At 31.5% G+C, this 27,241-nt stretch overlaps 2 protein-coding genes across 7 annotated transcripts in view; one reads left to right on the top strand and one right to left on the bottom strand.

The window, feature by feature from the left end:
- The window catches only part of LOC148621220 (uncharacterized), a 35,574-nt gene extending 28,100 nt beyond the window's left edge, over positions 1 to 7,474 (top strand). For all 5 annotated transcript variants that reach the window (XM_088575365.1, XM_088575362.1, XM_088575363.1 and 2 more), the window contains 6 exons: positions 311 to 479; positions 1,496 to 1,692; positions 2,444 to 2,622; positions 3,144 to 3,322; positions 4,103 to 4,190; positions 4,876 to 7,474. In XM_088575365.1, coding sequence (XP_088431491.1) covers positions 311 to 479; positions 1,496 to 1,692; positions 2,444 to 2,622; positions 3,144 to 3,322; positions 4,103 to 4,190; positions 4,876 to 5,126 — 1,063 coding nt within the window. In that variant the 3' untranslated portion in view covers positions 5,127 to 7,474. The remainder of the gene's footprint in view (positions 1 to 310; positions 480 to 1,495; positions 1,693 to 2,443; positions 2,623 to 3,143; positions 3,323 to 4,102; positions 4,191 to 4,875) is intronic.
- A 1,146-nt stretch (positions 7,475 to 8,620) lies between these two features.
- On the bottom strand, positions 8,621 to 26,934 carry LOC148621219 (suppressor of fused homolog). 2 transcript variants are annotated; one of them, XM_088575354.1, is made up of 10 exons: positions 26,538 to 26,934; positions 18,130 to 18,264; positions 17,336 to 17,484; positions 16,056 to 16,198; positions 15,650 to 15,735; positions 14,949 to 15,199; positions 14,425 to 14,512; positions 13,875 to 14,148; positions 13,142 to 13,210; positions 8,621 to 12,431 (listed from the first exon to the last, which is right to left on the bottom strand). In XM_088575354.1, exons 1-10 carry the CDS (start codon positions 26,687 to 26,689, stop codon positions 12,360 to 12,362), a joined length of 1,419 nt encoding a protein of 472 aa, XP_088431480.1. In that variant the 5' UTR covers positions 26,690 to 26,934; the 3' UTR covers positions 8,621 to 12,359. The 2 variants fall into 2 exon arrangements, with proteins under 2 accessions (XP_088431480.1, XP_088431481.1); XM_088575355.1 differs by lacking the exon at positions 26,538 to 26,934 and adding an exon at positions 19,202 to 19,367.
- Positions 26,935 to 27,241: the final 307 nt, after the last annotated feature.

The following is a 27,241-nucleotide window of genomic DNA, read 5'->3' as shown; positions in this document are numbered from 1 at the left end:
ATAATTGTTCTTTGCTTGGCATTTAGTGGATTGGCAATCTTACTACCAGGCTCCAAAAGAGCATCTGACATTCATAATTCACTCTAGACACTGCAGCCAGCCCTCTCAGAAAATGCAAGGACCTTGCAAAGTGGGGAAAAAGTGAATGATTTTACATGACGTTATCCAATTGTCATAGGATGTTTTATTTGAAAAGTGTCTGAGAATTTTGAAAGGCCTGTCTGCTGTGATTAGTAAGAGACGGAACGACCATCTGCTGCTGCGTGGACCTTGTCATCTCCTATTTTTAAAATGGTGATTTCTATTTCAGTGAGTGTGACAACTGTTTTGGTGACAGATTTCCACGAGTGGTACGATATCTGAATTCCTTGACAACCACTCGACTAATGATCCTGGTCATAGCTATACTAGTGATTATAGGATTAGTTTTATTTGTCGGTCTTTTCCCTGCAAGCTTTGTCTATGTGGAGTATCATGAGGTATATATACCTGTATAAATAATGGAAATTAATGTAATAGAGAACAAGTTTTTAGAATGGTCATTTCTATGCATTTAACATATGACCTTCAAATCACAGATGGTTTGTTTCAGTCTGACAATAAATGAAGAAGTCATATGCACATTTGCAGAAATCTGAAAAAAGTGATGTATATTCGATGCTTATAATCTCACAGAACACCAAAATAATCCTTGGTTCTGTCTAAAATCAGTCAGGGGATGATTGATTCATTATACCTCAAGATAATCAATAAAACTGTTCAAATACGTTTGTTGCAACCTGAAAACGACTCTTCCTATGTTCATTTCCTTAGATCTGCTATATATCGTGAAGTATTTTTTCACCGGTTATAGTGTAGAAATTCTGACGGGTAATTTTCCTGTACTTTTCTGTAGTAGAAAGTAACCAAATTTTAATTGTTATTATCTCCAGTGGGCAACTTTCATTTGCCCTTTATTTTAGAATATAATTTCTATAAGGCCAACTGAAAGATTTCCAGTAAAAAAGAATTTGGGATTAAGAAATGCATAAATCACTAATCATTAGCTTCTGCCTTTGTTTAAGGCAGAATTGTAGTTTAAAAGTCCCTCTTTGGAAATATTTACCACAGTTCAATTTTCCCACTAAAATTGTAAAAATAAAACTATCACTTAAATATCCTGGTTTATAGTGATTATTATTTGTGAAAGTTCTTATAAACACCCATTTGTTCCAGTTTGGTGAGAGAATGTTCTGAAAGCAGGAGGTTCTAATCTTCTGCCAGGAGACAAATGTGGAAGTAGGAGATTCCAGAATTTGTGATGAAATATTGGAAGGCTCCTGCCAAAACCAAGAGTTAACACCTTTGCTAAAATACACCAATCCCAGATAAGACAGTGTTGAATATTTTCTGTTAAAGTTGTGTGAATAATTACCTATAGACTTAAATAGGCAACAAAATCCCCAAACAATTGCATGAAAAGTGCAGTTGTGATATACTGGTATTTTTATTGTAGATGGCACTTCTGAAGAACAAGGTAACAGGCACAGTCGACAGGGATACAGTGTATTATACTGGTTGCTATGTCCTAGGACCAGATAAAGAATTTGTAACATACCCAGTGAGTGCCAATACCATCTCCCAGACAACAGAGGTGTTCACTGTAGACAGGTTGTCCATCTCTATCTCTTATTATTTACAGTATTACATCAGGTAAGTCATACCTTTATGGCAATCAAAGGTTTATTTCTTGGTTCACAGTTCATTTTCATGGAAGGCAATCTGAGAGAGCGGCATTTTTTTATACCACTGCAAAAAATAATGGGTTGTATAAAATGATCATGCTGTTATTTAGACACTTTTGGTATTCAGACAATAACTTCAGTGTATGTGTATGAATCCCTTTGAAATTGCACTGTGAGGTGCCATAACACGAAAGATAGGTGGGGATTGATTTTCGTTTTGGGACTTGGAATTGTCTCTGAAGTAGGACCAGAAACAAGCATTTTCCTGGCAACAGCTTGAGAAATAAGATTAAATTCAAGTAAATATTGAGGTGTTCAATGAATACTGCTTACTATATGCCCTGAACCAAATATAAATATAATGAAAATAGTTTAATTGTCTCGCAGCAATCACTATTGTTAAAAAAAAGAAAAGTACATGTAATAGACCATAGCCCTAGTCAATGTTAATTGCTCAATTCAGAAACAGGTATATCAGGCATTGAATTTAAGAAATTTTTCCACTAGCTAAATTTAGCAAGTAGTGAAAATTTACACTAGCTAAATTTAAGTTTTGGGGATTTTTTCTGGACTTTACCTATATGACATATAGAATTTCACTAGTAAATTTTAGCAAGTGGAAATAATTTCTACTTGCTAAATTGAGTTTCAACTTGCATTTAGCAAGTATTCCCCTTAAATTCTATCACTGAGGTATATGTGCTTTAATCTATTTTCAGAGGCAGTGAGTTAGGTGAACTTCACAAAGAATATGAGTTTGAGTACGATGACATAATAAAATATGTAGTCATAAGTGAGATCAAGAATAACGTTGGACAGTTTAACTTGGATTACTTCAGACTTCACAGAACACAACTAGAAACTTTCATATTTAATTTACTGAAAACAAGATTAGCAGGTATGAATATCTGATTACAAAAATATACTGTAAGGCTATGTCTTTATGTGCAGATTGATTTAGCTGTAAATATTTAGTTACGGGCCTTTCATGTGCTTTTGTGTCACTGTTTATTTTTAATTTGAGAGTAATATACACATTTCAAGTCTCTAGAAAATAAGAATTAATATGTAGAATTGACAATACATGTTTATACATTGTACCACAAGCATTTGTTACTGTATCATGTATATGTATTTTATGTCATTTATTTCCTCATGAAAACATCAAAATAAATGGCTTATGAAAATAGATACAATTACAGCTTTGTGAATGCAGAATTCAATTATTCGAATCAATTTAATCTTTTACATATGCAATTAATTGGACGATCTAATATTCATACTTTTATTAATGATAATGATTAGAACTTCAGACTAACAAAAAGGCAAAAGATGATTCATATGCCCATGATTTAATGATTGTAAACACTTCCACAGTCTGCAATTCTCACACTTACAGTTGGTCTTTCCATATTCTAGGTAACTGCTGTCAGGATTGTTGTCCGAGTAGCTGCATCAATAACACAGCATGTACCACGTGTCAGCCTCCAGTAAAATGTAGCCCAGGGTATCACATTGATATTAAATATTTCCAGCTTTCTGGGATCAAAATACCAAATCTTGTGTCCGATCTCTTTATCAAACAGCTGACACTAAAGGTAATTGTTCCCATCTCTTAATCAAACAGCTAACACTAAGGGTAATTGTTCTGATCTCTTTATCAAACAGCTAACACTAAGGGTAATTGTTCCCATCTCTAAATCAAACAACTAACACTAAAGGTAATTGTTCTGATCTCTTAATCAAACAGCTAACACTAAGGGTAATTGTTCCCATCTCTTAATCAAACAGCTAACACTAAGGGTAATTGTTCTGATCTCTTTATCAAACAGCTGACACTAAAGGTAATTGTTCTCATCTCTTAATCAAACAGCTAACACTAAAGGTAATTGTTCTGATCTCTTTATCAAACAGCTAACACTAAGGGTAATTGTTCCCATCTCTAAATCAAACAACTAACACTAAAGGTAATTGTTCTGATCTCTTAATCAAACAGCTAACACTAAGGGTAATTGTTCCCATCGTTTAATCAAACAGCTAACACTAAGGGTAATTGTTCTGATCTCTTTATCAAACAGCTGACACTAAAGGTAATTGTTCCCATCTCTAAATCATATAGCTAACACTAAAGGTAATTGTTTCGTTCTTTTAATCAAATAGCTAACACTGAAGATTGTTGGGATTCATAGGTATATTCTTTGGCCTAGTCATACAAAAGACTTGAATTTATGAAATGTGCTGCTTCTTCCACTAAGCCCAAAACAAACAGGAGTTAGTGCAGTAACTAGTTTGTTTGGAATTTAGTGTTTAAATGTATTCCAGGTTGAAACGGGGAATAACTGGTTTGTTTGAAATCAAATGTTGAAATATATTCACAGGTTGAAGCAGAGAAGGAATATTTGGTACAGGACCATGCTGTGGTACAGAAACAAACAAAACAGATGACACAAAAATTAAAAAATGAAGGTAATATAAATGATAAGAAATCATTTGTTATTTTAGGCCATGTAAATCTTTTTTTTTTGCTGCTTGGACACTCCCTAATCTCTGTTTAGGATGCCTCATTACTACCTTTTATAACCATATCAATGAAATAAAGACAACCAACCACTTCCCTTAACATTTTTCCTTCCAATGAATAATGTGAAGTGCACTCTTCTGGGGGCAAGGAAAAAAATTAATTTCAAATGGCCGTGTACCTGTCTGTTTTGTTTTGTTTTTTTTTTTTTTGTACAATATTTGTCATGAGTTTCGGTTTTCACACTTATTTGACTTAATTCACCAAAAAATGGAGGGTGTGTGTATTATGTGCGTTTAAAATTAAGCTACTGGTAGTTAGTTATGTCATTGATTGTTTAGGTTAGAAACTGCCAGTGTCATTTTCATCAGCTTAAGTTTAACTCGATCAAGTTTACGTATTATTGAAAGGAACATATTTCTGAAGTGGCTATTGCAAAAAATAAGATTACACACTAAAAAGGAAAGAGTAGGTAAATAACACAAACAGTATAGTTAAAATACAAAAAAAAAAAGAAAAGTATTTTTAATTAGGTCAATAAAGTATTCCCTGATGTTCAGGGAATGGGTGTCTCTTTATAGTTATCATTTAAAGAAGAAATCAAATGTATAGTACACTGCTTTTTAATTTCAGCAAATGAGATTCTAGAGGAGGCCAAAGCCGATGCTGCAAAAACCATGGTATTTGCTGAGGCTCAGCGGGAGGCTAATTTAACATCAGCATATGTGTATGGTTTACAATTTATGTACTTGACTCTGGGAGTTTCAAATGAAGATTACCAGACCTCATTAATGATGCTTCGTGCTTTAGATGATCTCAGTCAAAAGGGACTGCTGTATAAGAGTTATGGGTATAATATTTCTACAATAGCAGGGACAGCATAATTTTTAAGCTCTACTCAGCAACACGTGTTTCCTCTTTGACTAGCACTGGCAGATGGAACTTTGAAGGCATAAAAAAATTAATTCTTGAATCTGATCATCTTCCTATGTAGTCTTTGCAGAGATCCTGTTAAAGTTAAGGAACAATATTATAATTAAACTAATAGTCTTGTCAATCAATTGTTCTTAGTTGAAAATGCAAGATTCTTGCATTGTTATGAAGGGTTGTTTACGGCATTTTAAATGTGTCTAGAACATCAGAAACTTTAGTTTATTTTTGTGTTACGTTAGACCATATCAGGTTAATGTGTAGATTGTCATCACTGCTAACACGTACCAAATGCTGAATCAGTTTTCATAAGTTTAATTTGGATTCCTTTTGAAATAATGACGAAGAAAAGTTTGTCTTTTGATGAAAGTAGATATTTTCAAACCCTTGAATGTTGAAAATTTCTAAGCATATTTAATTGTCATTTTACCTATGCATTTTTCTGTATGGCACATTGGAGTCATACTGATGACAATCATCACCTCGCTTTTAGACAGCACCATATTAATGTGTAGCTATGAAATCCAAATATTACATGTACTTCAATCTTGCTGCAGTGAAAATGTATTACAATGTGTGTTCTTGTTTTTAAATATGTAAACATATCCTGTGTGATGATTTTGTTTATACATTTAATTGTCTTAAGTTATACATTGTTTGAAATTATTTAAAAATGTAAATCATTCTGTGAAAACCAAAAGAATTTTAAGTTAAATTTGAGTTAATAATCGTAGCCTCTCTTTAGCTGGTGTCTTTATTTGATCCTTTTTACTACATAATTAATGTAATTTTTGACTAGCGTACATGTAGTGTTAATGATTTTAAGATTTTTTTTTGTTAATTTGAACTTTTGACCAATATTAAGGAGGTAGACCTGTGGTAAGGGACACAACTCTTACAAATCATTGGAATGTTGGTATTCAGCATTTTACCTCAATGTCATGTACTGTGAAAGTGTTATTGTTCGTTGGGTAAATTTCATGGTTTTCGTGGGTAGGCCAACCCACGAAATTTGGTTCCCAACGGAAAGGAGATTTCCATAGATGTGTAAACTGAAAACTTTAAGAATCCACAACTTGTGTTTCATTGCAAATCCACAAAAATTGGTATCCACGAATTTAAGTACTTTCACAGTAAGCGTCAAAGTAACTTGGACTGATTTCATTATGTTTCCAATGAAAGCTTGATAGGCTTGGTGAAATTGAATATGATGCATACAAACCACTAATTTCAAGAGTTATGTCCCTTACCCCAGTTGCCTTGAAAATGTCTTTGATATACAACTTTACCCATCACCGTAAATAAAACTGTTAACAAATGTATTTATATTTGTACAAATCTTTTGTGTGTGTAAAGGTATATGGGATGGTTACAAACGTACATGGTATGTGTATCAAATGTTTTTGTTTTTTTTTTTCATCTCCCCAGATTTAAAGAAATATTCGTTCTACCAAATTTTATAATCATGCATGTTATGGGGAGTTTTGTAATACAATGTAGTTTGTGTGAAATTTAACTTCATCTGCATAATTTCGTTTGTGCCAAAATGCTTTTTGTTTTAAATTCCAGTGATGATTCTTTCATTGAATTGTCCAGATAAGGATTGGTATATGACTTACATGTTCTTTGCCACTTGTAAAATTATCTCTGAAAAACTTTCCTTAAATTTGTAATAAAAAACATTTCTTAGAATCAGTATTTTAAACTTGACTTAAAGAAAAAATGTATGTGATTTTAAAATTAAACTTCAAGTACTTTTCAATTGTTGATCATTTAATATCAGGTATGTACTGTTTTAAACTGCAGTCATTGTCTTGGATATAACAATGAAAACATGCACTATAAGTAAAGACATGCAGTATAAGTAATATACCAGGAAATACATGTATCTTGTTTAACAATATAACCTCATACATGTACATGTATTAGGGCCTTTATTGATATGAATTTTTTTTTTTTATTTCCTTATAAATATAAGATGGAATGTGAATACTCGTTAAAAGTCTAGTTGCTGGAGATGTTCATGACAAAGACCCATTACATATTTACTACTCAATGCAATTTGTTGCATGAATTAAGTATCTCTTAATATTTTCCATTCCTTTGTAATATGTAATATGACTATTTAGCATTAAAGACTTGGTGTTTTTTATATGTAGATTTTTTTCATGTATATTTCTTTAGTGAAAATGTTTTTGTATTAGCCTTATTTATTATTGTATTTCAATAGCTGTTATTCTTACTGTTAATTTAAATATCTTCACTGAAACCTTTATATTTTAATAAACAATTTCCTTTTAAATGTTTCTTTTAATATTTATAAACTGCTTGTTGCAAAGATGCATTGATTACGGAGAACCAAACTTTATGGATTGACATGAACCAAAACATGAAAGAGAGTAACATGACCAGTTATCCAAATGCCATTTTCATCTTTAACAATGAAAACAATAGGGTTCCATATTTTCTGCAGGACCAAATGTAAATTCCAATGAAGGAATAATCAAAGGAACCAAGGTTATAGAAGTAGTCAAAAGGATGTAATCCTGGGACAAAGACCAGACATGGAAAACAGACATACACAACTAAGAACATGAAGTAACTAAAATTATACCTAATTAAGCAAATGAGCAACTCGGGCTCCACTAAAAATTGGGAGCAAGGACCAGGTGCACTGGTAGGGTAAGCATCCTCTGCTTTTCTAGAAACACCTGCCGAGTGTTCATAAAAAGTCAAGTCCGGTGTAGACAAAAGAGGAAAGGAAAACTATGACACATAGAATAAATCTGTGTTCCTAGCGCAGATGGATACACTATAATGATCCACGAGTTCATGTTGCAACCATAAGATTACTGAATCATGAATACAGGAATGTAATGGATTACAGATGTTGAATTGAATTGATGTCTTGGTCCTTAATTTCAGCCAAAAACTAGATGTTAATATCATGGGGAACGTGTACACAGTTTAACTTTTATGCTGATAATGTTACAAAATTATCAGCAGGAAAATATTACTCATACAAACATGGGAAGATATATGCCTGGATTACCTAGACTTAAAAGGAATGCCCCAATGCGATTGCATTGATTGTTGTGTTGTAAATGCATCATCAACTTCAAATTCAGCGGAAGTTTTCCATCCGATGCTATTGATACTTTGTATCAGTTCAACCACCATTTTTATCAATGTCATGTTTACATACAAAAAGCAGATATTTTAGTTCATAAGAAACATGCATTGCAAGTTTTTCATGTGATGTTTTTGTGTTGTGACCAAGTCTCCAAATAGCTTTATTGCAAATGTAAACCAGAGTTATTACAGACTGTAGTAGGTCATGACACAGATCTTTTAACTCTATATGCCCCTTTGTTCCATTTTTCAGACAATAAGAATACACATGTATACAACAATTGCACTGAATATAAATGTAAGAGAATACAAAATGTTAAATGTTTCATATTTTTATTCTTCAAAGAACTTTTCATCTCAACTCATAAAAAAAACATATGTTGAATAATGTCCAAATGTTCAAAAAAATATATGTTGCAAAACATGCGTAATAAAATAACAAAACTTGAAATGGTAGTTAGAGATAAACCTAATAATTGTCTAAATTTTCATCAATTAAATCAGAAAAAAATCTCAAATGTTGAAACTTGCTACTTGAAAATAATTTGGATTGTAACCTAAGTAATACATTACTCTATAATTAAAATCAAATTAGAAATCCAACAAACAAACTTAAGTCAAAAACAATGAGATCAACACTAGACAAAAACTCGAAATACATTCAAGTTTCAGATACGTAATCAAGGAGGGTAAAAATATGTAAAATCATATGCATCTTCATGTATGCAAATTGATACATATCTTCATTAGACAAATAAAATAATTTAATGGTACCAACCCTGCCCCATAGCCATGTACATTTGTATTATCACATGATGTAATCAATTAACAAAAAATTCCAAATTGAAAATTAAAGAGGAAGTGGGAGGCTTTACATCGTATGTTCACTAAAGGAGGTAGACCTAGGGTAAGGGACATAACTAGTGAAGTCAGTTATATGTTTGTATCATATTCAATTTCACCAAAGGCTATCAAGCTTTTATCTGACACAGAATGAAATCAGTCAAAGATACTTTGATGCTTACATGACATTGATGTAAAATGCTGAATACAAACGTTCCAATGATTTGTAAAGATTGTGTTCCTTACCCTAGGTCTAGCTCCTTAAAATTAAAGTTTAAACTTAGACCATTTCATATTTTTACACCTAACAAACACCCAAAGACCAACAATAACATTCAACATACTTTTTTCTTTAAGTACCTCTCCGTCTAAGAATCGGACAAAATGTGTATAATGAAGAAAATATACAGATATTTTATTGCATCATCCTAGTACTCATATCTCATAACCTATAGAAATAACCATCAAAGTGTTTGTAACGTTTGCTTTTTTAAGATATTGATAGGTCAAATTTATTTAAAATGCACTATGGAATATTGACGGAAAAATTTTCCAGAACTTTTTCCTTATATAAGCAATCAAAAATATCTACGTTACCAATGCTTCAGGATAAATTTAAGTAGCTTTATAATTGTTTTTCTAGATGTATTTGAGTATTTTAGAGACAAAAAAGACCAACTTGAGAAAAATGATGTCTCACTCATTGCCTGATTCTTACATAGAATGGTACTTAAATTATTTGATTTTAAATTTCAGAATACATGAAATTGTATATCAAAAGCTGAAGCAGATTTTCATAATGAAACAAATTACCTCAGCGATTAAAAAAAATCTTTAGAATACCAGTATACATATTTCTTCTGTTAAAAGATAAATATTGATCTCTTAAATTTTGATATTAAATGTGGCAAGTGACAGACGGACAGACAACCAATGAACATGCCATGTAAAAAATCCAAGTAGGCATTTTTTTAATGATTAAATCAATACTTCAACAAGGTTAAAATAAACAAGTGCATAGTCAGAATATAACTGACCATAACAACCAAAAATATTAACAGTAAAAACACAGTGCTACACTATACCATGAAACAGTTGATGTATGACTATATGGTGATAGTTGCGTCGACTTAAAACAAGAGATAGCATGGCACATTTCATTCATATAAAACAAAGCAGTCATATGATACTAAATTGATTCTTGAGCATGTACAAATTATCTTCTAGCCAAGACCAGCAAAATTCAATTCAATTGAAGACTTTTAAATACATAATCAGAAAATTGTTAAATTTTAAATCATTTTATAGACCTATTTAATACTTTGGTGTTTGGGCATAAGTATTTTATTTTTATGATCTACGAAATTTCTGATTTCAAAACTACTTTACTACCATTTTGAAACAAAAATAATGGGCTGCAATTTTTTGCTCTTTCCAAAACTGACATTTTTGCTGAATAACAAATTATTCTTTCCAAGTGGGTATTATTCTTGTTTTATACACATCAAATCTTTGGTTAGGTTTTACCAAAAAATTAAAATTAATCAAATACAACAATATTTTAAGCCTTTACAGAATAAAATATACATTAAGTTAGAAGCCCATAGAATAGATATGTGGCAGAAAATTTATTTCTTTGTTGAAACTTGCAGGTTAGGCTGTATACATGTACATATATACATTTTTGTTACCCATACATTAACTCTAGTAATTGTTATCAGTATGTATATTGTAGCTTGAAATATTTTTAAAAACAATCAGTTTTTAAATTTTTTTTTAATTATGTTAGAATAAAAATTTCCATTTAAAAGTGACTTACAAGTTTCAAAGTTGAAAATCAAAGATTATATTTTTCCCACGAGGATAATTCAATCACACATAAGGAATCATCCACGCATCATGAAATGTAATTGCAGAAACAATTGTGATATTTTTATTATTGTAAATATGCAAATTACTTGTTTTTATTATTGTAAATATGCAAACTACTTCCAGGGTACTTAGAATTGCAATAATTACATGTAAAACACTCATAATAGAATTGTTAACATCACTGATAAATAATTTTACTCAAAATCCAAAAATTCAGATCTCATTTCCTATTACATGGCACACATGAATATCCACATGTAGTTCATGCATGCTTTAATTTCTGAATTAACAGACTTTCAAATGTATATTTCCAGACCCAAGTAATTTCCAAAGTAAAATGGAGAAGGCAGAACTATGAAATGTATTTCTCTATTCATATCCAGAGGCAATTCAAGATTTTGAAAGGGGGATTCCAGGTTGTCATTTCTTTATTTTTGCCTAAATTGTGCACAATTTTCCAACAAAAAGAACCCTACTGGATCCACCACTGAATATCTAATACAATGTGAACTAAATGGAAAAATTCATGGCAATAGAACTACTGTTAAGCCATCAAGTAACTACACAATACAAGTGTCTAAAATTTTGTCTATATAAAAATTTATGCCATATTTACAACAGCATTTCTATGACTACCTGCATAATATATACAGAAGTGAAAATATATAAAAATGTTAATCTCTTTGTACATAAAATTACTTTGAACTGATTGCACTTGAAATATAATATGAAAATGAGTTGATAAATATGAATAGCGAACATGCTATTTTTACAATGAATGACATACAAGTGAATAATGATATGCATCTTCATGGTCAAATACACATCCAATCTGTCATACCATAGAATACTACCATGAGCTTGAACAAAATTGATCAAAAATAAATGGATACAAAATTTTCACAACTCTGCGTCTTTTCAATAGTATCATTTTTATCAAGTCAAACTGTGATTCAAATTCACAAGTCTGGTTTCTTGAACACATGTTGACAAACTCCAGGAAACAGGACAGGGACATTTAGTAAATATAGCAGTTTTACTCCAAGATTTGATATGATCCAAGAACAGCACTTATAAAAATACATTCAATGTTTTCTTCATTTAAGGAGGTAGACCTGGGGTAAGGGTCATAACTCTTCAAATCAGTAATATGTTTGTATCATATTCAATTTCACCAAAGCCTATCAAGCTTTCACTTAAAACAGAATGAAATCAGTCCAAGTTACTTTGATGCTTACTCTAGGTCTACCTCCTTTATTGAGTCACAAATACAAACACACACACTATGAATTCTGTCACTTCTAGATTCCATTCATTCAGTCACATACATGTATTTAAGATCATGCTCCATCAGGTAAAATTGTCACTATTAACCGCCGTTCAGGCCATGAATATGTTTTTGGAAGTTCAACCTGCAAAGAAAGAGAAAAATATTCAATGATATACATGTACAATATACACTACAAATAAACAATTAGTTTTCAAATGTGCCAAACACTACACTGTTACCATGCACTAAGAAATGTGTACTATTCACTTTGAAGGAGTCAGCGTTTCAATGAATGTGGTGGTCCAATTCTAGGGCCCTCAAATTCAGACGAAGGACCTTTTAAACATCAATTACTTAAATCCTGAATGCTTTATTGCAGAATCTTGGTTTTTCTCACTGGAACCATTTCTGTGAAAAGTACAAAAGTTCAGAACCTTCAACCCTTGTAATTAAATTTGAACCACAGACTGGAATGTTGAATATTATTTATGAATTTTGCTTTTAAGACTTTGACAGAATACACAATCAATCTTGCTATTAAAAGACCACAGATGTATTTTTAGTACAGCAATAAAATATAAATAGCAATTTTTGTGTCTTTTTTTACTTGCCATCACTGATCACATTATCTCTTCTGTTTTTCTTAACAATATACACCTAACAAAGTCACGACTATTGAGAATTATTTCAAGGTGCCAGACCATCAAAGTTAGACTAAAATTGATTTTAGATGTTTGTCAAAATGTTAATTAAAAAAATAATAATAATTTTCCTATAAGTGTGGCAGGCAAAGAAACACACACAACCAGGATTTCTGCCTACTTAGCAGCACCTTTGGTAAAAAGATCTCACCTCCTCTGGATTCAGTAATTCCTCAATGTCCATGAGCATTTCTTCAATAAAGTCTTCAGTCAACAGAACCTAAAATTTAGATGTGAAAAAATTTACAACATTTGCTAAAGCTGAACAAGAATTTCTGGTCTTCTAAAAAAAATTTCAATTCAATCAGCCAATTCATAAAAAATCAACTCCATTTAAGTTTTGTTTTCCTCCCATATTTTCTTTTCACTATTTAAGTAGCACTCCAGCTAAGAATCATGCAAAATGTGATACATGGTTGGAAAGCCTACATATTTTAATTTTTGATATTTTGTTTAAAATGCTTTAGTAAACAAAAATTAACATTTGGTTTTTCATATAACCTATGCTCATAGGAGATAAAAATTATATAGAATGCACTGTATAATTCAAAATTAAGGGAGATAACTCTGTGAATGCCACTCAAATACAAAAGAATCTATTGGATATTCAATGCTGATTATCTCCTAAGAGCAGGCAGACTTGAATGAATAATAACAAATTTCATAATATAGACCTATAAAACAACTTCATTACAAAAATAAAAATATGTAGCCTTTTTTGGGGTGTATCACTTTTTTCAGATTTTGCATGATTCTTACAAAGACAGCTACTTAACAGATAAATTGCTGCAGCAAAAATAAAATTTCATTTTCTATTATCATAGCTTCATCTTCATTCATAATGTAAACGAAATCTTTAAAATATTAATGATGATAATCTTTACCTGTAACCAAGGTCCATGAGCAGCAAAAGGGTGGTTTTCATCTGCGATAGATCCATTCACACTTAACGATACTAAAGTAATGGCAGTGTCATTTAAAGCACTCATGAATGTGAAATGTCTTCCATGTTTCAGTCGTCCACGTAATGCCAAGGGAAGTAACTGACCTGCTTCCAAATTGTATTTCAAATGAACAGCATCCAATGATCTTGTGCGTAGTAATTCTGTTGGACCGTCTGAACATGTACTATCGAAGGACTGTTTTCTTGACTGCCGGCTGAAATTGTATATTATTTATTTCATTAATTAACTCATCTGATATTAAAACACTTCCTTAAATTCTTTTTATGCAGTATCTAGTTTTCACTTCTGCTACCATCTATCAAAATTGAATTCTTCCATTTTAACAGCCTGTAACCATATCTTCATCAAATCTAACACTATATAACATTACATGATTTTCACTATTTACCAGTAAAAAATTATTCTAAAATTCATACTGCTGTTTGTACTATACATCATTTAGAAGAATAAGACACAAACTTATACTTACTCATAATCAAACTCTTTAGAATCCCTTCTACCCAAATTGGCTGGTCTGGATAACCCTTTCTTTAAGGTAGCTTTGATCTGCTCAGAATCTGCAAAAAAAAAAAATCAATCAAATTTCAAACCCTTTACATGACTAAATAAAAAAAAACAGAACTTCTTAAAGCTTAAAGTATTGAATAAATCTTCCTTAATTGGAAGGCACTATCCTTCATTTCATGTCCATTTACCAAAATGACAGGTGGTCATAAACTTTTTATGAATTTATTTTTTGTATTTTTATTTTTTCTCTTGATGAATTGCATTAAAAATCTAAAAAGCACAAACTATGGTACTAAGGTAGACATGCTTAAACATCAAAAGATCTAGAAATGAGATTATTTTGAAATCAAGATCAATCTTAAGTAATATATTAAAGACAAATATGTATTTCAATGGATGGTTACTGAAAACTTGACTATTTTTATTTTCATTCTTGACAGACTCAAAATCTAATCTATTTGCCAACATCAATTCACCAATACCTACCAAAATCAGATATCCTTGGTCTTTCTAACTCATTGCTACTTCTTCTTTCTTCATGCATATGGTGGTCCTCTTCATTGAAGAAATCATCTGACCCCTCACCAGGCTCCTCCCACGAACAACGACTGTTCACTCCTGATAGATTAGATCCCTCACTTTCAATGCCCTGATCTACTCTGTCTTGCAGATGTGGGTCTATTTCAAATATTGTTTCACCCCTTCTCATATCAGTTATCAACCAAGGACCTCCAGCACTATAAAAAAAAGAGAAATTGAGTAATAAAAATTTCAATGCATTTCATTAATTTCCTTTCTTTCATCCTGCTACTGTTATTACCAAATTTCATTTTTTTCACATATCAGAAGAAGAGCTAAGCCATTTATTAACTATACAAACATTTTTGTTGTATGTTTATCTAAAATCGTCTTTTCTCTCCCGATCTCAACTAATCATATGGTTATTTCATTAATCTGGATAGAATAAATATTACAAGTTCCTGTTGTCAGGATTCAAGTAATGTAAAACTTTTACATACTTTATCTTAAGTTTGATTTAGAAACTTGTATATAACTTTAAGCTTCTACTTTGGTAACAAAGAAGATATGTATAATAATGAATCTAGAGTCTATCTATTTCTAAACAATACTGGAATACTGCTGACGGCAAATATTTTCCTTTCAATTTTCTACCTATTTGAACCTACCATGGGATAGATCTGACAAGCTCTATTACTCCAGGACCATTCCAATGTTGCGCTGCCTTTAACTCCTCTTCACAAATACCAACAATCTGTAATGAGACACAAAATATATTACCATATTTTTAAACTTAAAAACAATGTACATTGTAAAACTCACAATTTCTTCTATCTTCTAAATAAAATATAAAGAACACATTGCATTTATAATAAAACAAGATTTTATATTCATTTTAAAACTTAATCATATTAAAATAGAGACTTTGCACCTATTCCACGCAGCTGTATTATAAATTTTCTCTCCATGATTGTTCAAATTCTGTGCTCAATTCCAATATGATTCAAAATCACTCTTTTCTTGTCAGTGGTAGCAGTACAAAAAGACAATAGCTACATATAAACAGTTACTTACCTGTACAAAATTGACACTTCCAAATGGTGTACTAATGGGTAACAGTTGTGCATCTTCTGCCATAAGCATGTGTTGTATTCTAGATTCACTCCCATCTAATGGCATATTCCATGGCACATGGTCTCCACTATATAACACATTTTCTGTAATAGCAAAATAGCAAGCTCAAACAACTGTGATTTTTTCACTTAGTTTTATTTCTTTAATAGTTTGTAATAGTGCAGACACCAGAGAACAATTTAAGGAGACAAAAGTTCATTTGTACCTCAATGTAAGGGAAATTATTCTTTGAAATTTCTTGTCAGGAACTTGTTCTTAATCAATGAATTATGGGAAATAATTGGGCCATAACAAAATTCAAAGCAGAACAACAATGAAGCCCTAAATTTTGAGACTTTCTGGTTAACTCAGAAGTTGAGCATTCATTCAATGCCGAAAGTCAATTTTTATGACCACTGAATCCAAGCTAAAGTTCAATAACAAAGAAACTCCAGGAAACGAACACAAGATTTGGTTAACCCAAAAGTAATTTCATACATGGTACGTGCACTTTAGGGACGAAGAAACACAAAGTCATTGTGACTTCAAAGTCGAAGCAAAAAATCAACAACAAAGAAACCCCAGGAAACACCTTGGTTAACCTTACAAACCATTCCACCAACTTCAACTCCTCTAATTCAATTACTTGAAAAAATGACCTTAACATTAGGAGCAATTTGTGCTGGTTAACCTGTGAAATATTGATTTCTCCAATAATCTGAAGAAACTAATCAGTGTTCTAAACAATTAACTTTGTCAATATCACCTACTCATAACAAATTAAGTCTTTTTTTTTCAGCATTAATATTTCTCCAGAACGGAAGACAATTTTTTATTGCAGAATTACAAAACAACACTGTTCTGCACTGAATGTTCTTATCACAAAAGAAATCTGCTCTCAGGCCTCTAAATGCTAAAAAATATATTCCATTACCTGACTTCCTATTTTTGAACATTTAATAATTAAAATATCAGCTAAATTTGCAATATAATTTTTTTATATAACTATTTGTTCCTTCTTACTCTTGCAAGTCTTTTTTTCTTACTCTAAATTTTCATTGGTAAATTTTCATAAAATAATATACCAGTAATATGTCTTCAATGTAAAATTTCTTCAGTTCTCAATTTCTGATATTACACATATAAAGTGTTCATCAAAAGTTACATTGTTGTTATTATCAACAATTAAGGACCACTGTGTCCTAAGTTGTCAACAAATAAACAAAATAGTATAAACTGACCTGTTTGGAACACATATCTGGCTAAAGCCTGCATCAACGTGGCAGGCCATGTAGGTGGATTAGTTTCACCCTGTTCCCTTTTGAGTCTGAAAGTTAATTCAAAACCAAAGCCACTTGGTCCTTCGTTGCCATTCATTCTAAATTGGTGGCTGCAAATAGAAGAAAATTTATGTAGACAAATAACTATCATACCATACAAAACAATACATATTTGTTAATTACGAATAGTTCACAGTAGTGAAAGATAATATTTGAAATTGATAATACCCTAATTCTATTTTTGTACTGTGTATTTCAAACTAAAATCCTTTATCATTATCATTTTTCATACTTATCTCCTGTCTTGCTGTAATATTTCAATAAAACTTCCAGCTAGTTGCATTATCCAGAATCATTCATTCATAATTACAAGAAAATTTATGACTATTGGTAGTTCAAATACACATGTATCTTAAAGATATTTTTCCAAATTGTGTTTCCTTAGTTAGCTAAATATTTTCTTTATATCAAACATTTGTAAGAAAATTCTATTTAACTGATTATAAGGCAAAAAAAACATGTCCGTCTCCTGCTACCCTACCTACATGTACCTTAGTTTTTTGTGCATACCCTAAGCATTTTATGGCCATTTTGGCTCAAGCACCATTGAAGTCTAGATTGTTTCCCCATGAACTCCATGTAAAATGTTTTTTGAAAATAAAACAATTTCCCTACATACCTACCCTATTTTTTCTTGCTGGCAGCAGGAAACAAGACTATTATTTTTTTGGCCTAACACATACGTAATTACTTACTCATGTACCCTGCCATCACCATGTAAGTCAGATAAACCATAACTGATATAATGCCAGTGTGAGGGTATTCCTCTGTTCTCATCACCAGGATTGGAGTACATACTAATATAATCCAGAGGGTCTGGACCTCCCAACCTGAAATTGAAAAATATTAAATAATAGTTATATGGAAAAAAATTTAATGAGTCATCAAATTAGCTACTCTAAACATTAAATTAAACAGAAATGATAGAGTCACAGCAACCTTTTGCATCACCATTGTTTTTTTTTGTAATTTTCTGACTGGAAACAGGAGGTTTAGTGCACTATAAAATCCACCATTTCCATACCAAGTGAGGACAGATTCCAACAGGTTTTAACCTTGATATTGCCATTTTTTATACAAACTTTTGACTATTACCCAAAATTTCTGTAATTTTGTTATTACTCTTCATTCACAAAAAAATCATTCATTTTAACTAGTCTACTGATTCAGTTCCTATGATTAAACTTTTGTTACATGAATATATACATGGTAATTTTAATTTTACAAATAAAATTTCAGTAATAATATTGAAAATAAAGTGTTTCATGAAATATTTTTACAACTTGGATATAAAACTTGATTTTTTACATACATGAAACAATATACGTGTAATATATTCACGATAATTGATTTCCACTTATTCAAATGTAACGTTAACCAAATTATTTTTGTGAAATATTTTATTTTTACTAATTAACAGAGAAAAACTGAGCATATAAATCAACAAAAAATAGTCCCTGTAATTTATAATGGAATACATCTTAAATAACTGTGAATTTGAATTGGCATCCTAAAACATCAAAATAAAACAGAAACATTTGTTCCTTTTTCAATTCTTTGTTTTTGTAAATACAGGTACACAACTAAAAAATACCAAAATAATACGAAAATATTTGCTTCTTTTTCAATTCTTTTTTTTTTTGTAAATACAGGTATACAACTAACACATGTATGTCACCATTAATTTCTTGATATAATTTTTTTAATTAAAAAGGACTAATTTATTTACATGATTAAGTCATACATGTACAATTTCAATATACTTACTGGCAACAGCACAATTCTCTCATTTTTGCAATAAGCAAAAATTTGTCTTAATTAAATATGGTACAATATAAGTCCAAATGTACATGCAACAGTACTAAAAAGTACTGTTACTGTCGAATAGAATAATATATATATTTATCCAAGCAATTTATCAAACTGCCTTGGTCGCAAATCAGTTTATCCAAGATCTCAGAATCCTAACACTGTACATGTGTATCACTGAAGATCACTTTCAAATAAGTCCCGACAAGTAGTGTATCCTAGCAATGCAACAGTGAATCAATCGAATCACTTCTCAGCTCTGTTTCAGACCTAGTCATGCAACCACTTATATCAACAGACACCAATTAATTATCTTTTAGGGTAAGGCATCTCTTTTCCGTGACAAAACCTCCAGATTACCATTAGGACATATCACTGCAGGTGTTGGACTTTGAGGTTATATATGTATATTTTTTCCATTTAAGTTCTAGATATAATTCATAAAATTATGTCTCATCTTTTTTTTCTAGAATGTTAATGTTTGAATTTGGTATTTAATGTCACATAATTCTCCCCCACACAAAGCCACCAGTGTTCACCTCCGTTACGAATTATTATTGATTTAAAGTCTCATGCGGTAATATTTATTTATCTACCTTAAAAGGGCTTAGATAGTTGTCAAGGTAACAGGATACCACCCAAGGTTTCAGCTGATGAGGATCACCCCCTAGTGTTTATTGGTGTCAATAAAATAGCTCAGTGAGAGGCAACGCCTCAGACCCCCTACACGCATGTAAACAAAACCCTTACGATAGTCAATAATGCAATTCAATGGGCTGAGTGTTTTTAAAGCAATCAAGCGAAGCCCTTATAGAAAAACAAACTCTGCGGGATTTAAATCTTTCGATTCACCTGGTCAATCTAATATTATTTCTAATTGCACAAAATAAGAATTTCAATTAATACACAGGCCAGATATAGAAACCACATTGAATGAAAATTCATTTCCTGAACAATATAATAGACCGCCTTTGTTGTTAGGGACAATACATACGACATTATTTACATATTTATTCCCAACCACATATAGGCAGAACTGTCTAGAAGATACCCTCCTTGGAGAAATTATGTTTCATAAAATATAATATTTCTAGAATAATTGAGATCATCCATTGGAAAGGTGTTGGGCTGTAAATTTTTGTGATAGTTATATTGGTTCAGTGGATACTAAACTTTAAAAAGCTTTACACTAAGAATTTATTAGATTTCTCTTTCCATTTTTTATGAACATCGTATATTCATATTGTAAACTTCTAAAGTAAAAGCGATGCGTAATGTTGCAATATAAGTCAGGAAAAAAGTTTTAAGTGACTAAGCACCAAGCTGTCTGCTTCAATATTACAATGCCTGGTAAAATGAGAATTTTGTCACATTTGATCACTTTTATGACCAAAATTATTCTTTGAAACAAGCCAAATTTCAGTACACGTATCTCTATGTCTTTTTCTACTGATACTTTTCAACAACTAAACCAAGTAATGATACCCACTGCACTAAATTTAAATTAAAAGTATTCAGCACATTTACAACAATGTTTAAATGTATATGGAAGGACAAGATCATGATCCCTTCTCTCCTCCAAAACAACTATACAAATGTACCTTCAAACATTGTTTGGAAAGGGTATAATATACATTGTACATGTACTAATTCCATTAATTTTCATGTACAGTATTTCATTTTTGACATAAATACTGTACAGACCCTTATTTGTGCATGCCCATATTAATTATGAAGACTGCCATAGGAATTTTCTTTTAAAAATCAAAATTAAATACATTTGTGAAGACCTATACATTCTACTCCATTCAACATGCACAGTCCCAATTACAAGTTATCATCATACGTCAACACCAATGAATATGTCCCTGACATTCTGTGACTCTAATACGGCTGCCAAGTTTAAAAGTAGTGAAGTTGTTAACAGGGTATAGTGGGGGTGACCTACTGTCAAGGGTTCACAGTCGTAGATATTTTTCATACCATTGGCGTGTCAAACATGCAGAAAATCAATAGTCTTAACACTTGAAGTAGTCTGGGAAAACATCCGTAGATAAATTCAGTTGATGGAAGATATTTGTTCCACTTCTCATCAGGAGGGCCACCCGGCCTTTAAAACAATATGTAATTTATTTACCTTGAGTCTATCAGTTGACTATAATTGGACAAATTAAGTCAAACATACAAAGAAACTAATATGGTGCCACGGGCTACAAAGTGATCTTTTATCTTCGCAGGGGACATCTATATGTGATTATCTTTAAAAGCACTGCTGTCTAGGAGGTGTAATAAATATTTAATTCAGGGTTTATTTTATATTTTACTCTGGTCTACTATTCCCATACTTGAAGTAATCTTTGGGCGATTTAAAAGATGGAACAATGTGTGGGATTAAATACTTGTTATTGCTCTTATGGGAAAAAGTTTGTTCTAGTATCAGTCTATGGTCCAGAATAAACAATAAAAATCTGTTAAATAATAAAAAGTTCATGTTCTGAATAAAGTACTCAAAAGTTGCATGTAATGCAATTATTAATGTGAGTTGCTGCATTCTCACTTTATAACATCTCTTAGCTACATACATTACACATGTAACTTTATTTCATAAGTACTACAAAACTGTAAGTTGGGCACGTTACTTCTAATTCATGATCAATTCATGAATTTAACTTTCTCAAGTTGGTCTATTCAAGTGAAATTTTGAGTTTATTCCCTGTATTTATCAAGTTACAATGTACAATGTACCTTGGATCATTTTTCTCCCCAATCTATTCACACAACACACAAATGTATTTAAATCAGATTTCAAAATTTACAAAAATGGCAAAAAAATGTGGAAAAATGAAATTCAAAGAATAATTTTTTCCTATCATGTATTCCTCATATACAGAAACATGCATTTTTCACACATGTAAAACTTACATATACAAGCTTCAGACCACCAATTTTTAGTACAGTAGTTATGAGCTGGAAGTTTATTTTCTTATTTATGAAATTCTCACTAATACATTAACATGTACATGTAGTTACCGAGACAAACTGTACGTGTACATATATCATTTTCATACTGTTATTTCTGACTTGTATTTAAATATGACATTTCTGTCTTGCCAATGTATCAAGAAATTTCCGTTTCCGTAATATTAAATACAATTGTATTACATAATACATTGTATGAGACTTAATTATCATGATTAAAACTACAAGGAAATTTGTTTCATTTACCACAAGAAAAAAACATTTAAAAATGTGTCAAATTACAGTACTAATGATCTTCCTATTGTAATACATGTAAGGCCAAAAAAATATAGTAATAGTCTGGTTTTCTGCTACCAGCTGAGCAAAAAAAAATAAGGTAGATAGGTGTGGAAATTATTTCATTTTTCAAAAAACGTCTCACATTGAGTTAATAAGGAAACAATCTAGACTTTAAACATGCTTGGGCCATAACGGCCATGAAATGTATAAAACTAGGGTAGCAGGAAACAGACATATCATTTTTTGGCCTATGGATAAAATTTTGTAAACATGAAATAAGGGAATTAAATAGATGATCCAGGACCTTTGTAGATTTCAAATTAGAGTTAACCAAAGGTCTTATGAGAGTATCAATGTGGGATATTGAAGGCCAAGGACCTACATGTGTATATAAATGAAATGTCAAAAGTCCCAGGTCAGAAAAGGAGGGTCCAGGACTAAAGACCTTCACCAATTTGAACCCCTGAAAATATTTTTAAGATAAGAAACACATGTATAGTATACATAAAACAACTGATTAAATCTACCATATCCTCTCATAATTAGGAAAGAATGCCATTTTTTTTCTTTTTTTATTATTATTATTATAATTTTTTTTTTTTTTTTTTTTTTTTTGGGGGGGGGGGGGGTTATAACTATACAACACCTTTATTTGCATTTAGTTTCACTACTTAAATGAATATAGAGGATAACAATAAAAAGACTGGTCATAAATAACTAGTTTTGAACTGAAACACCTTACATGAATAAAAATATCTCTAACTAAAGATAATACTTAAGCCACATTTTTTGAGGGACAAATTTACGAGCCACATAAAAGTCCAAAATACATGTACAATGTAATTTTAGGCAAATAATATTACTGAACATGTACATGATGACCCTGTATAGATTTGTCCTGTTATTGAAACTAATGTATATGTACATGTATCTTGTACACAATCCATGTCAAGTGTATACAAGTACATGGATGACAAGATATAAGCAGAAATGTAGAACAAAGTTTATGAATTACATGTGCATGTCATGTACATGTATAAATATCATATGCATATGGACAATTTGAAATAATGTAAAAATCTAACACAAAGGTCCTTTGTTTGAGTGTATTAGGCGGTAGCTGAAATGCAACCAATTGGAAAATTATTGAGAAGTGTGTTTGTACTAAAACAATAGCATTTAATAGTCAATAGATTCAATTTTGCTCTTTCTTGACTAGATGCCAGCACCCTTTACGCAGAAAGATTTATAAATGTTGACAGTTTTAAGAGTAAATGACTAATGACCTAAATGACAATTTAAATTCTATATTTTGACTATAATGCTGCAATGTACAATATACATGTATATATTCAAAAATGTAGCAAAATATGCATGTTCATGTACATGTATGACATGCCTACATGTATAATACAGTGTTATCACTTTTTTCTTGCACTAAAAAATACTGTGCTACATGAACTTAATGTTCAAGTACACTGCATAATTATTTTTTATACATACATTTGCTGAGTAAATTGAAGAAAACAACCACATTTGTTAAATGTTTTTTATGTACATTTGTACAACTTTAATGTAAAATGTTACATCTAATTACCTATAAAGAAATAGAAACCTTAAGTTGACACTGTTGAATTCGTCAAAATGTACAAACATTAGCACTGTAGATGTTTTTACCATCATGATACTTACATGTATACCCGCACATGTATTTCAATTTAAAAAATACTTCTTAGCATAAACAGGAATCATTGGACATTTTATCAAATTATTTGAATGACCTATATTTTGTATTTAAGTGTATGATTTACATGTACAATCAGGACATCATTTTTTTTACCCTCATATACTACATGTAGTTTTTTTTTTTTTTTTTCACAGTGTCACCCCTATTATGTATTACACTGTATACTTATTTTGTATTATGCTACATTGTAGATGGTATTACTTATCATTCCATTCATTCTGTAATATCCATCTTGATTTCCTATTGGAATGTTGAATATTCATCTAAAAATTTATGTTTAGAAAATACTACATCATTTCTTAAACCAAGAAATTTTACACATGTACATTTAATGACCATTAAATAACCAAGTTGAGTGTATACATGTACATCCAATGTACAATTACATGTACCTATATGTCAGTTTCAATCACACTGTACATTTTGTACATTTGTGATTTATTGTTAAAACCTCTGAAAAGCAAACACCTGTCAAAAGTGAGCAAAAGGTACAGACAGAAAGGGGTTTGCTTTCTCTGCAAGACAAGGTTCAAATCAGTGTGTGTTCAAGGTCCAGGCCTTCAATTTCTGCCCTTCAACCTCTGAAAATTAATTGTACATGTAACTAAATAAAAAATATGTGCTACATTGTTAAAAGTAAACATATTTACATGCTACAAACACTGCATGTAAAAACACAAAAAACAAAGTCTGGCCGTGGCAAATCGAGGACTTTTATACACTACTGTCAATTTCCACTCCTCACAGTGGAGATGATGTGAGTGGAGTCAAAGTGTCTTTCAAGCAGAATTTACAAAAAAACTTCTTGTCATTGATGTCTAGATTAGGCCCTGAAGCATCTACATTGTATGGGTTCCCTTTGATAAAAATAGAAAAGTTATTTCAAGCAGACCAATCCCAAATCATTATTGATATTTCCAGAAGCTATTGATTATCTCACAACAGGGGTGAATCCAATGGTCAATTGCTAGGACCCCTATTGGAACGATGATTACAATTGCTGGGCAAATGTAACAAATTAAGGAGGTAGCAGCAAAATGATTAAACAAAACAAATGAGTCAGCAATGTTTGTTTGAGTACATGTACAGTCTTTGTGGTAAAGCAGTAGTCCGAAGCCCAAGGCTTGCCGAAATGGAGGTGGGTCTGTAAAATTAACTACTACAGGCCAACAGTTACAATATAAAAATTTCTGAAAAATGTATTTCGGGCCTGCGAACTGGAAAGTTACTTGTGTAGACTGCAATGGTCAATTGCTAGGACCCCTATTGGAATGATGGCTACCATTGAGGATTGCTGGGCCAATCAACAAATTACAGGGGGTAGCAGTAAAATGATTAAACAAAACAAACGAGTCAGCAATGTTTGTTTGACTATAACTTTCTCAAACAAACATGTAATCAGCAAAACAGAAAAATGATAACTGAGAGGAGCCATGCCATGTCAACCTCAGTAAAAGAGAAGAGTACATTTATAACACGGTACACATTGGACTAGTGCAACTACAACTGTACCTACGTAAACATGCCATAAGGTTGTGGTTAGTCCTGCAGGGCTAGTAACATTTCGCATCTAAAAAGTCCTGGGCTAGTTTATGTACAATACATACATGTACGAAAATTTTTTTAAAACTTCGAATTATTGCTTTAAATTCTATATGGAGTATTTTACAGTTATAAGTAGGTAACTGTAATGCATACAATGAATGCTTAATTGGGCTCTACAGTCATGTTACTTTCCCAAGACCACATCTGTTAATGTCGTACTCTTGGCCAATGTCAAAGCTGTTCATAGCACAATGGCCCAAATTACAACATTGTTAAAGAAAAAACTTCTTTTCTGTAAAACAGACTGAAAATAATATGAGTGTTCTATTTGTTACACCCTATCTGATTCAAGCCAATCAAGGGTAACAGGGCAGCTCAATTGACTACAAAAATGAAGATACATGCAAGTCTAATTATGAATTAATATTTAGCTTTGTTTGGTTCCCAACCCATATGCCTTCATTTCTTAAGCAATTGAATTTATACAAACACACATCACAACATCCAAAAAACCTCAGACTGTGTAACTTTGGTCATGTACAAATTAATGAAGCCTGTTTTGTTTCAGTGATGGTGAATATGTACACGTCGTCTTTTATTCTATAACCAGACGTTGGTGATGCTGAAAAAAATATGCCATTGACTGTAAACATGTTCACCTGCTCAACAAACTTATGTGTTTTCTTTTATTTTCAGACTAAGACGTTGATGTAAATGTAATGATGGGTGTGCACCACGTCTTACCAATATTTCACTAATGCGGTGACCTGTAATGGGTTGGGTTGTTCAGGGTATTGTCTTCTACACGCATTATAAATAGCCTCTAAACCTGGAGGTGTGATTGGTATCGACGATTGAGAATAGTTCGAAGAATATATACTTTCTCGGTCTTCCATGTTTTGAAAAATATTCAATGGCTGTTCACTTAACCTCCCACGTCAGAATAATCCAAGAATTCGCTAGTTCTTTGCCACAAGGACCAAGTATATACACGCCAATTAATTTTACTAATTATTCAGAGCATTTTGTAACCTTTACACGAGTTCCTCGTTTGTAAGTCATTGAAAAATATAATAATTCATGAAAATATCGCATGGTGTTTTCTTGACATCCACAGTTTGACAACTTCCGGTTGAAGACCACCCATATATTCTCGTGAATTCTCGCCGTAGTCCCGAAATTCTAAATTTAACTAAATGTAGTATTGGGTTAATTAATTATGGGTCAGTAAATAGTAAATGGTAATTAGCTAGATCAGGATTACAGGATTAAGATTAATGTTAAAAGTTGTGTGCACAGACTTTCTCACGACCATCTGTTGATTGATCCCAGCACCACAGGATAAAGATCTATAGTTTTATTTTGATAACATTTTATGACACTATCCCGGTTGAACACCGATTTAATTAATTGCTTTTGACAAGTAAATATTTTGGTTCGATTGAACT

This window comes from Perna viridis, chromosome 3 (assembly GCF_037379345.1).
Source record: "Perna viridis isolate PV_CMFRI_1.1 ecotype Kerala chromosome 3, ASM3737934v1, whole genome shotgun sequence".
Classification (NCBI taxonomy): domain Eukaryota; kingdom Metazoa; phylum Mollusca; class Bivalvia; order Mytilida; family Mytilidae; genus Perna; species Perna viridis.
This window is presented reverse-complemented; position numbering and strand designations above follow the sequence as displayed.

Bases quoted from the DNA above. Each gene is read 5' to 3' on its own strand.
- LOC148621219 (XM_088575354.1), bottom strand. From the start codon at position 26,689: ATGGAAGACCGAGAAAGTATATATTCTTCGAACTATTCTCAATCGTCG. The intron at 16,199-17,335 runs GTCAGTTTATAC...TTGCTATTACAG, and splicing joins CAGATATGTGTTCCAAACAG to AAAATGTGTTATATAGTGGA. The intron at 14,513-14,948 runs GTAGGTATTGGT...TTTTTTTTGCAG, and splicing joins ACCAAGGATATCTGATTTTG to ATTCTGAGCAGATCAAAGCT.